Here is a 12582-nt window from a genome sequence, read left to right as displayed (position 1 = left end):
GCTAAGTTCCCTGAGGGCAAACCTCTATCCTCTGCACTGGTGCATCCCAGAACTCAGCACTGTATTAGGCAACTTTGTAGCTGACCAAATGGTAGTCCAGGTAATAATGAGAACTAAACTAGGATAACATAGTGGTAATGAAAGAGAAACGGATGGTTACCAGAGTAAAATGGTCAAGTGCTCGTTACTGATATTTACATAATGTAGATAAATACATCTACTCTCCTACAAAAGACACTATATTACTGAACTAAAATAGTACATTATTTTGATCCCTCTCTTCTCTCTTGTATGTAACCTATTAATGTTGCCCATCCTATCTTTGTAATATTCTATTCCTCCTTCCCATGTCCACATTCACAGTCAAGCTTTCACAACGGCAGACCTGAGTAATTACAAAGTATCCTGGCATTTTCTATATGTACAGTTTTTCTTACCTCAACATACAAGGCTAACAGAAAAATGGCCTTCAAATAATGTGAATCATATTAATCATGTTATTCTGGTGTGGCAGATACTATACTGTAATCAAAATTTTAAGCCTGACCCTATATATAACTACTGACTCCTCTATCTGCCATTTCCTGAAGTCTTAAATATTAAGAAGCTGTACTATTAACTCAAATTTCAGTTGCTCTACAAAGGGTTTTTCAGATGTATCACTTGTGTGATGTCTTCGTTTGTCAAGAACATACATCATATACACATATTTGTCTTTCCAGAATTTCACACAATTCTCCTTAGTGAATAGGCCCATAAAAGTCTCAAAGAAAAATAAAATCAATAGACTGAATCCTATATTTCCAGTTACTAATGACGGCAAAGTAAATGGTCAGAGGTAACAACTAAAACCCTGGACAAAATAGTAGAAAACAACTATTTGAAATCACTGGAAGCCAACCAAATGTCAGCAAGAAACCAGAAAAGTTCACCCCCAATGGAATTACAGTGGCTAAGAATTGCAAGCCCTGACCTCTGCAGCCCCAACAGGAGAAAGCTATAGTGTGAACTTCATGGCTGGCCAACTAGCTGGAAATTTGAGGGGGAAAATATCTGGATTAAGAGAGCCACCGAAGGAATGAGACCTAAAAACTAAGTATAAGCTCTGCCTAAAGTCTTCAGTGGGCCACAGAACTAAGAGGCAGACACATAAGAGGGCTCAGGAAAAAAAGCAGCACCAAGAGTTCAAAGGGCTGAGCAGAGATATTAGCTGCTATATTCCATGGGGACAAAGAATGAGTAGTTTGAATCTAAACAAATTAACTCCTTGCCAGAGAAATAGTAACAAAAAATCAGTCACTACAACATATTAACTGTAATGTACAGTTTTCAATAAAAAATTATCAGATATGCAAAGAAACAGGAAAATGTGACCCATACTCAGAGGAAAAAGGCAGGCAAAAGAAAGTGGACTCCAAATAGGCCCAGATGTTGGATGAAGCAGACAAACATTGAGCAGCTATTATATTTTTATTTTTAAAAATCATAAATATTTTTAAAGAATTAAAAATGCATCAATGAGTTAAAGGGAAATATAGTCTTAATGCAAAGGTAAGGAATCACAAAAGAAAAAAATAAACTATACAAAGAATCAAATGAAAATTCTAGAGCTGTAGGTGTAATTAGAATACAAAGAGAGAGAAAGCAGAAAAAAATATTGAAGAAATGATAGCCAAAAGTAAAAAGAAATCATAGTATAAGTGCTGTTTTAAGGTTAAAACCATTCATATAAGAGCAGTTCCCACACAAAAGCACTTTAACCAAAAATCTACATTTAAATTTCAATTTCTCTAGTTTAACATCCAAAGAGAGAAGACATCAAATATAATTTAAATCCTACAACAAATCTGAAATAAGATTATAAAATGGTTCAGATTCTTTTAAAAAATATAAACTTTCTGAATTCCACTTTTGATAAAATTTACACCAACAGTGGTTATTCTTTATAGGGTAGGGTTCTACGACAGGGAGAGCGCTTAAGAAAGCTTTTCAGGTGCTGGAAATCATCTAGATCTTCATCTTACTTTGTGTTTTATACAGGTATATACAAAAGTAAGAATTCATTGAACTGAACCTTTAAGATTTGTGCACATCACTGTATGTTATTCTTCTATTAAAGAAGGAAAGGAGAAGGAAGGAAGGAGAGAGGGAATGAAGGATGGAAGGGAGGAATTCACTTACCTGAAACCTGATCATCTGTTAAGCCAAACGCTGACATGACATTTTTATTGATTTCATCTTGGTTTTTTAAAGGATCAAAAGCTGACATACTTGCTGCCATAACCTGAGTAGACTGTTTTCCAGAAGAATCAGAAGCAGCAGGCTTTTCATCCCTACCATCCACAGTATCTATGAGAGGAATAAACAAAAACTTGTTTCCATTTTATCTATACTTAGTGAGGCCTAAAAAATACAAAATAGGGAAAAATATATGTGCATATAGTCTGAAATGTTCAGAAGTAAGTATCTCTGAATACAGGGTAACTGTTAATTCTACTTTCCTCTTTATACTTGGATTTTTTAAAATCAGAAAAAAGGATTAAAAAGAAATTTTAAAAACTTTTTCAAAAAAATTTTATCTACCTCTTTCCCTAAGAATTATTACATAAGAAAAAAAAAAAAATACGAGCTCCTTAACAGAGAACATTTTGCCCCCTTTTCTGGAGCCCCATGACCTACATATATCCTACAATCAGATATTTACTGAACACTAATGCTTCATTTTGCAAAAGGATAAAGAAGCTTAACTGAAGTTATGAGATCAACTCTTATGTTTTATTTCTACTTGTCTATTTGTTCATTATTAATTACATGGAAATCTCAAACCAACTAATACATTAATTTTTACTTTTTATTTGCTAATTAGTACTTTTAATTTGCTATGTCTCCCTTAAAATACTTTATTACAGTTGAAATGATGTGTCTGAGATTTGCTCAAAATAATAGAGGTGGAAATGTATGGGAGTCTAGATGACATGATACTATGAGTTGATAATTACTGAAGTTGGGGTGGGTACACAAGATTCATTAGAGTACTATGTCTACTTTTGTATATCTTTCCATAATGAATTTTTTTTTTTTTTTTTAAATAGAAAAATAAAATTTTAAATATGAGCATGTAAATTTAAAACCATGCATTTCTTCTAAGGATACTAAAGTACTCAACAGGCATTTGTACCACTACATTGTGAAAGAAAAGGGATTCAAGAATAACCCACATTTGGGCGCCTGGGTGGCTCAGTTGGTTAAGCGACTGCCTTCGGCTCAGGTCATGATCCTGGAGTCTCCAGATCGAGTCCCGCATCGGGCTCCCTGCTCGGCAGGGAGTCTGCTTCTCCCTCTGACCCTCCCCCCTCTCATATGCTCTCTCTCTCTCATTCTCTCTCTCATAAATAAATAAAATCTTTAAAAAAAAAAAAAAAAAGAATAACCCACATTTTACAAATAGGCACCTGAAACCAAAAAGCTAACAAAAATTAAAAAAAGATATCAAAAACAAAATAAGTAAAAAAAGAATACTGCTAACCATTTACTCAATTAACAATTACTTTTTTCTGTTACCAAGCAAGTAAATGAACATCAGTTATTAGATTATCTCTGTGATCAAGACAAAATTTATCTTGTGAAAAACTGTAAGTACTAAATAGAATATAAGCACACATGGGCTTGCAGCTCCTATTCATCCCTATCATTCCTCTGGTTACACTAATATTTCCTCCATTTCTAGAAGAAAACTCCTACAAGTACTCCTTTAAAATAAGTTATTCATCTTCCCCACCAATTTTCTTCCTAATTCCTAATTCCAAGGCTACACCCCAAAAACATATCACACCAATCTTGTAAGTTATTCCCTCTCACACTACTACCTTCCACGACCTGTGCATCCTTCTACTTACTACAAACTAAATCCATCAGGAAACATAATACTATATGCCCACTAGCCTACTAGTTGCTCCTACTAGCCCATTAGCTGCTACAGCTACTGCAACAGGTCAATCCAGAATCCAAGGTAGCCTACATCATATTCCTCAGAGAGGAAGCAAGTGTCCAAGAACCAAGAATTGACTGCAGAGGTAGACCACTGAAGGACGTATTTCTGGGTGAGGGCAAGCCATATTGTTCTAAAGAGTATTGACAGCTGACTGGCAACACTGTTTTGTAGACTAGACTTCTAGTTTCTGGTGTATGATATTTTTGGTTTTTATGCTATTTTCCTGATTATTAAGTCCAGATATGTTCTAAAAGCTTAGAAGCTTAGGCAATTTCATAGAAGGCAGGTGGTCAAGAGGTAAGTGATCTTGCTAAGTACAGGAGAGGAAACAAAAAATAAATTACAACCGTCTGTAAAACTAAAGCACAGAATGTATTATTCAACTCATTAGATAACTGGGATAGGATACCCTGACAAGAAGGGAGGCCACACAAAGAAACAGTATGTGATTTAATTTCCAAGATGCAGAGAAGAAACCAGTTTTAACATCTTCTACATTAACATCGGTGAGAAGTTAATAATAAAACATATGAAAACAAAGGGTTAATAAAGAGACGTAGTAAATATAGCGGCAAGAAATATGTACGAACAGAAAGGTTGTTTCACCAAACCTGAAAGCTTATAATTCTATTCCTTATAGCAGAACACAGGCTACTATAGGTTATTTCTGCACAGCACTGGCTACACTTGCTGAATTTCCATCTAAGTTTCTTAACATTCTACAGATGCTTAAATCCCCTGAAATTATCAGCAAATGTTGTTGTGTCAGCATCTATGAATTCTTCTGACAAAATGGTCAAAAGTTTTTTTCAGATTCTTGACCTAAAGTTGGAGCTTTTTGTCAGGCCATTTGCTTTGACCTGAAATATAAAAAGTTTCATCTTAAAAAGGCCAGTTAGATCTTATTATAGTAGTTCAGCCAATCTCCAATATGTTCTGAAATACAGAGGTGGAACTAGAAATTACTAATCACCAAATATTTATTGAGAATCTACTATTAATACAATTCCACATAGCTAGAGGAAGAGAGGAAGAGGCAAATTAAAGAAAATGCAGATTTACACTATATCTAAACTAAAGAAAGAAAACTCCAAAATTTAAATGGAGCCAAAAATACAATTTCTGAGAATCTAATGGCTTCAAGAGATTATAAAATGCCACTTCCCCACAAAATCTTTTTTTTTTTTTTTAAGATTTTATGTATTTATTTGAGAGAGAGAGACACAGCGAGAGAGGGAACACAAGCAGGGGGAGTGGGAGAGGGAGAAGCAGGCCTCCCACGGAGCAGGGAGCCCGATGTAGCGCTCGATCCCAGGACCCCAGGATCATGACCTGAGCCGAAGGCAGATGATTAACGACTGAGCCACCCAGGCGCCCCTCCCACAAAATCATCTTCTATTAAGCCCGTTATAGAGTCTGGATGACTCTATAAAAAAATTACTATTTCATAATATAGACGGTTTTAAGCATGTAATTTAAATGCAAACACAAAAATTGTAAAAAAAAAAAAAAACCACATAAGTTTTTTAAGTGCAACATCTAAGAATATTAAAAATTGAAGAGAGCTTGGGACACCTGGGTGACTCAGTCAGTTAAGCATCTGCCTTCAGCTCAGGTCATGATCCCAGCATCCTGGGATCGAGTCCCGTATCGGGTGCCTTGCTCCATGGGGAGCCTGCTTCTCCCTCTGCCTGCCCCTCCCCCTGCTTGTGTGTACACTCTCTCTCTGACAAATAAATAAAATCTTAAAAAAAAAAAAAAAAGTTGAAGAAAGCAGTTTTTTTAAACTCTACTTTCAAGCCCTAATACATAAACCTCAGTCTACACTGTTAAATATATTTGGTCCAAAAATTTTACGTCAGTTCCAAATTTGTCAATAAACCTTGCTTTAATATAAACAGTACATGTCATCTATAAAATGGAAAAAAAATAAGTTTCTCTTTGCATATGATTAAAAATTGTGAAACTTAACAATATACCATTTGAATGTAGTAATCTTATTTTATTTAAAACTACTTCATATGCCACATAAAACTCATGAAATAACTGCAATTCCTAAGGTGCATTAATTATTACAATGAAAAGGGTCCAAAAGAGTCAAAGGGGTTTGAAAACTGACCTATTCATAAATCCAGGGGTTTAAGACTAGTTGTAAAGAATCAACCAGAGAACTGTAAAAACGGGATTCCCGAGCCCTGCCTTCTAATAGGTCTATAATGAGATCCAGCAACTGGTAAAATAAAATCTCCTGGTAATCCTAAAGGACGGCAGGTTTGAATACTAGCAGAGAGGCAAGAATAAGAAAAGGTAACAACAGGGGTGCCAACCTACTCCTACTTAAAAAGTTAAAAAAAAAAAAAATCTGCAAAAAGGTATGAGTATATAAAGAGTATAATGCTAGGCAAAAAAAGTCAAAGAAAGACAATACCATATGATTTCACTCATATGTGGAATTTAAGAAAGAACACAAATGAGCAAAGGAAAAAAAAAAAAAGACAAAGATTCTTAACTATAGAGAACTGATGGTTACCAAAGGGGAGGTGGGTTAAACAGGTGATGGAGGTTAAGGAGTGTACCTGTCTCAGGAGCACTGGGTGATATATGGAATTGCTGAATCACTATATTGTACACCAGACACTAATACAATACTGTAAACTATATTGGAATTAAAATAGTAACTTAATAAATTTTGTTAAAAAGACGTAAGAAAAATAAAGCAGAATAAAATGGATTCACAGTCTACCATTTTCAGGAATACTGGTGGAAGGTCCTGGTTCTCCAGGTGGTTCCAAACTATCCAACAAGCGATTCACTTTATTTCGCAGTTCTATTAGCTCTCGACGGAGATATTTCACTTGACTCGATTCAAGGGGTCTTGGTTGGCCATTAACTGGAATAAAAGCATTAATTTGCTTAAAATTAGGCAATGTTCTTAAATAATATATCAACACAGTAACAGCAATAAGGAAAAACAAATGTAATTTCTTTAAAAAGTGAAACAAAATCAAACAAGATACCTAATGATGTCATTTAAATGATAACTCTTTTTAAGGAAAGATTCTTTATTACTAATAATTTATTTTTTGGAAAAAATATATATTCCTCAGTCTTGGTTGATGCACATCTATGACCCATGATCATAATGGTTAAAAAAAAGTTTTATTAGGATAAACTACAGTAAACTAAGGTTTTAACGTATTTTTAACAGAAATTATGTACCTTCAAAAGCTCATTTTTTCACCACACTATTCTTTTATGATCTTGAAGTAATATTATAAACACCTAAACACCTTATTCTATACGTATGTGTTAAAACGTGCAACATGACAGGTCTGTTATCCCTCTTGCCTACTTTTGACCTAAAAAAAGAAAAAAACAGCCACCTAAAATAACTGACCTAAAAAGTAACCTATTAAAAAAAAAATGCAGAATTCATGAATCCAAATCACCACTGTCCTTCAAAGTAGTTACTTCCAAAAGCAGTATATTAACCACAGAAAGTCAGAGATTATTTAATAATCATTGGGTTTTTTTTAAATGAAGGTTAACATTACCTCATTTAAATATTTTGTGGAAATGACTTTCAGCTGACTTAAAAATTAAAAAAGGAAAAAAATAAAAGAAATCCTTCATCCAGCAACAAAGGCTATCACCAATAAGGTTACTTAAAAAAAAAAAAAAAGTACGACAAGGCTCTGAGTGCAAGCTTCAAGACAGGGGTCCAAAAATTAAACTCAACTAAAAGGCTTTATGCATTGCTGGTACACATATATACAAATTCCCAAGGCAACAAATTAAAAAAGGAAATCCATTTGAAAATAAAGGCTCAGGGATTTTTTTGTTAGGTAAGTTGCAAACATCAAACCATTGATATAAGTTTTGTGAAGACGACCCTATTTTATACACTCCCTGTATAGTTATGAGGAAGTTCAATACAATCTCCTACCTACATCAATTAATTACTCACTTTTTAGGGTACTACTGGGTTTTCTCTAATATCTAAAAAGGAGAAAAGCAGCTCCTGACAAGCAGGAACTGGCCTAGTCCTGTAAGACAGGCCTTAGCGCTGCCGGAAGCTGGCCTGGCTGGCACTCACAAGTAAGCTGTGGTGTTCTCTTGTTCAACATGAACAACTTCAAAGAACACCAACAATCAAAGAAGATCACTCTGTGTGATAGAGGAAGACAAAAACAGAGCCACTGCATAATCATGTGAGAACACAGACAAAACAAGAACAATGACCAAACCACAAAAATGACCAACATCCCTGGCTAAAATGAGTGACTACTGCTGTTTTACCAATTGAAGCTTTAGCCTCAATTAATTCCTCCACCTTCTGCATAAGACTTAGTAAGATAACTCAATCATAGGACCAACCCCACCTCCCAACAGCATCCAATCTAGGGCAAGTCCCACTTCCTTGAACTTTATCCAAAAATCATCTAACATAAACCCAAGTCTATGAAAAATCCTTTCTAATACTTTTCCTGAGACATCCCATTGTTCATGGTGTTCATTCTGCCTCACTGCAATGTATTTGTGGTATGCCCCTTTTCATCCCTCACACTGCTTATTTAATGCCTTCTTTCTTAACTTTAACCTTTAAATAGAGGTTGCTACTTTGTATCTTCTCAAAATTGTTGATCCTATCAATTCCCTGACTTCTAGCTCACTTCTGCTCTTTATTATTTTTTCCTTCTAAGTTATTTGTCCTTCTTGTATTGAATGCTACAAATAATCCCTTCAAGTTTACCTTTGCACACTCTAAAAATTTTGTTATATAAAAGTCATAACTAATTACTTCTAATTCCCATTATAATTCTTCTTTGACTTGTTACTTTAAGTGTATTTTTATCTTAAGAAGTCCATAATACGTGTTATTTTTGTCCAGTGGTTTCTAATGAGGCCAGAGAATATAACTTCTAGGGTATCTCTTCTCTGATATTTATTGAAATTTGTTGGAGGGGCGTCTGGGTGGCTCAGATGGTTAGGCGTCTGCCTTTGGCTCAGGTCATGACTCCAGGGTCCTGGGATCGAGCCCCACATCGGGCTTTCTGCTCAGCAGGGAGCCTGCTTCTCCCTCTCCCTCTGTCTCCCCCCTGCTCATGCTCTCTCTCTCTCCGTATCTCTGTGTCTCAAATGAATAAATAAAATCTTTAAAAAAAAAAAAAATTGTTGGAAAAACTACTATATGGTCAATTTTTATAAATGCCCATATGTACTCAAAAAAACTATACTCCTTCCTGATTGCTAGATGCGTAAGACCAAGCCAGATTTTGGTTTGTTCAAATTTTCTCTATCCCTACTAATTTGGAACCTGCTTGATCTACCAGTTTCTAAGAAGAGTATTAAAAGCTCTCCCATGATTGTGAATTTATTTTTCCTTAGGGAAAAACCTAAGGCTATGTTGCGTTAGTGTTCAGATTACATATTCCCAGTGAATTATACTTTTTATCATTATGAAGTGACTATTATTAATGAATTTTTCACTTAGAGTCCATTCTATTAGTATTACCAGCTAGCTTTGGGTTTGTCTAGTATATTTTTTAGCCCTCTAGTTTCAAACTTTGCATAATATTTTACTATGTCTCTTTTTTTTATTTAAATTCAATTAGCCAACATATAGTGCATCATTAGTTTCAGATGTAGTGTTCAGTAATTCATCAATTGCGTATCCCACCCACTGCTCATAAAAGCACATGCCCTCTTTAATGCCCATCACCCAGTTATAATCAGCGTGTAACTAGATTTTGTTTAACTCCAGGTAGAGGCTATCTTTTAACATGTACATTTTGTCCATTTATGTGTATTGTAGTTAGTATTTTGTGCTTTCTACTTATCAAGCTTTCTCTCTGCTTCTTTTCCTCATCATCTAGTGAACCACGTAGGTACTCTGTTTCCTCCTTTTCCCTCTAGTGGTTATTTCTAGTCTTTTTCGAATCACTCTTACATTTCAGACATGTATACTTCAATTTTTTAAAATCTAAAGTTAATTAGTATGGGAAGATCCCAAACAATACAAGTTTTTAAAATATTTTAATTCCTACCATCCCCTCCTGTCTTGCATATAATCAGCATTTTTGTCCCATCTTGTTTTTATATTCCTAAAGCTATTATTTTTTTTTTTACATCAGTGCTCATTTAAATGTACATGTTAACAAGTTTATTTGCTCACAATCTCTTCCATGTTTCACCATTCTTCTGGACTCAACTTCCTTCTTGTTTGAAGAACTATTTTTAAAAAATTCTTTTAACAGGGCCCATGAGTGGTAAATTCTCAGTCTTTATTTGAAAATTTTTTTTAATTTTTATTTTTATGTTTTTGAGAGCGAGCACATGAGGGGTGGGGAGCAGGGGAGAGGGGGAGAGAGAATCTTAAGCAGGCTCCACGCCCAGCACAGAGCCCAATGAGGGGCTGATCTCATGACCCTGAGATCATGACCTGACCCAAAATCAAGAGTCAGATACTTAACCAACTGAGCCACCCAGGTGCCCGGAGAATGTTTTTATCTCCCCTTATTCCTCAAGCTTAGCAGAATTCAGAAAGGTACTTTCCCAGTTATTTTTTTTCTGAACAGTCTAAAAATGTTACTTTCCTGTCTCTAGCTTCTATTATTACTATGAAGAAGTCTACCCTAATTGCTTTGTAGGTGATCATTCTTATTCTCTCAGGCTACTTTTTAAGATCTCTTTGCCTTACATATTTCCCAGTTTCGTGACAGCATGTCCAGTGGAGTTTTATTTTTACTTATCCTGCTCAGGACTCACTGTGCCTTCTGAATCTGATAGCTTATTTCTTTTATATAATTCTGAAAATTTCTTTAGCCATTATCTCCTCAAATATTTCCATTCCCCATTATCTCCTTCTGTAAAGTCTTAATGGAAATAGGCTGGACTTTCTCATTCTCAAATTCTATCTCATATTCTTCATCTCTGTTTTTGTGCTTGATTCTGTAATTTCTTTAGCTTACCTTCCAGTTCACTAATTCTCTCTTCAACTGTGACTAATCTGTTGTTCTACCATTCCACTTTGTATTCAATTTTAATGATTATATTTTTCATTTGCAAAAGTTACCTTGATTTATTTTTAAAATCTGTTTATTCTTTTTTCATAGTGCCTTGTTCTTACATTTCTTTTTTCTTCTTTTACATCTAATAACTTTTAGTGTGTATTTTGTAGATGAACACTTCTATTAACTAAAGTTCTTAGAAGTCTCCCTCCTACTACTAGTTGTAGCCATTGTTTCTTGCTTACATGGACTGTTTCACATGTCTTACTTGAACTCTAAGTTTACCAACAGGATTCTGTCTAGGAGAAGCCTGTGACCTGGATTGAGAACACACTCCTTCTAAGAGATTTCTGCCTCTCTTTCTTACCATATTTTTATGGTAGTATCTGGGCTTGCAAGTTCCCTAACTATGCAGATAGTTTAAACTTACACCCAGCCCACCTAGGGGCCACAGTTATAAATCCTTAAAGAAGCCTTCACAAACCCAACAGCCCCAGGGTACAGGAGTTTCCTGTATCAATTCCTTGACTTTTCCTGTATCAATGAAGAGGTATTTTTCTTTTATAATATTCTTTTTTAGAGTATAGTTCACTGAGGGTCTAGGACCCAAGGTCTCTACCATGTAAACACCAAATCATTAGTCCTTAGATTATGCAGAATAAAACCTTGACCATCACCACCAAAAGTATACCAAGTCTCAGCCCTTGGTCCTTCTAGTCCTGGTTTTTAATTTCACCTATCTTTTGGTCCCTGGACATTTCTCTTACTCTCCTGAGCAAGTTCAGGTATATATATCAAAAAACACATTTGTAATAGTTGATCTAACTTGTCCTCAGTATTTCTGGAAGGAAGGTTTTCAGTTTTCAAACTTTCAGGGCAACAGTGGTTAAGTATCTCAGATTCAATATTGTAAAACGATACCTTTTATCTAAAAAAATTTTAAGCAGTTTTTATTTGTTATTAGCATTTTAAAATCTGATTCACATTCATCCTTCCTAGATGGACATGAAATAAATACAAATTAAACCAACTGGCCAACATCATGTTTCATAGAACTGTAAGGTTCAGTGCCATGTAACTTTTTAAAAATGCTAAACAAAACATCCAGAAAAAAAGCCCAGATTTTATTTTTTACATAATCATACTACCACTTTAACTCTGTAATCATTTCTATTTTATCCCTTAAGAGTTACACCTCACAAATTTGTTAATGTCAATAGAAAACAAAATCTAAAGATTATAATTAATCTTACATTCATTTTTTTATCAAATCTACTTCTAATTTAATCTTTTAAGTACACCTCAAAAAATAATGTCTACAGTATGAGGTCTATATGTTAAGCCCTGAGAAGTAAAAACATGTTATAGAAGATAATTATATATACTAAGAACTTAATAAAATAAATAAACTTAATAAAACTAAAACTTAATAAAGGTAGTTTTAACCCTGTAATTGTTTTCAATCCTGGAAATACTTCTATAAGTGGCATCCATTGCTACATAAGGTACTGAGCAGATGGAGAATTTAAACATGCCTACTTCCTATTAATCTTCAAAATATATATATATATATATATATAT

The 12582-nt window shown here is 34.5% G+C and overlaps 1 protein-coding gene across 7 annotated transcripts in view; it reads right to left on the bottom strand.

The window, feature by feature from the left end:
- The window catches only part of TFG (trafficking from ER to golgi regulator), a 32349-nt gene that overhangs the window by 12236 nt on the left and 7531 nt on the right, over nt 1–12582 (bottom strand). For all 7 annotated transcript variants that reach the window (XM_036109688.2, XM_036109691.2, XM_036109685.2 and 4 more), the window contains 2 exons: nt 6735–6881; nt 2182–2349 (listed from right to left, as the gene is read on the bottom strand). In XM_036109688.2, the coding sequence (XP_035965581.1) occupies nt 2182–2349; nt 6735–6881 (315 nt within the window). The remainder of the gene's footprint in view (nt 1–2181; nt 2350–6734; nt 6882–12582) is intronic.

This window comes from Halichoerus grypus, chromosome 1 (assembly GCF_964656455.1).
Source record: "Halichoerus grypus chromosome 1, mHalGry1.hap1.1, whole genome shotgun sequence".
Lineage (NCBI taxonomy): Eukaryota > Metazoa > Chordata > Mammalia > Carnivora > Phocidae > Halichoerus > Halichoerus grypus.
This window is presented reverse-complemented; position numbering and strand designations above follow the sequence as displayed.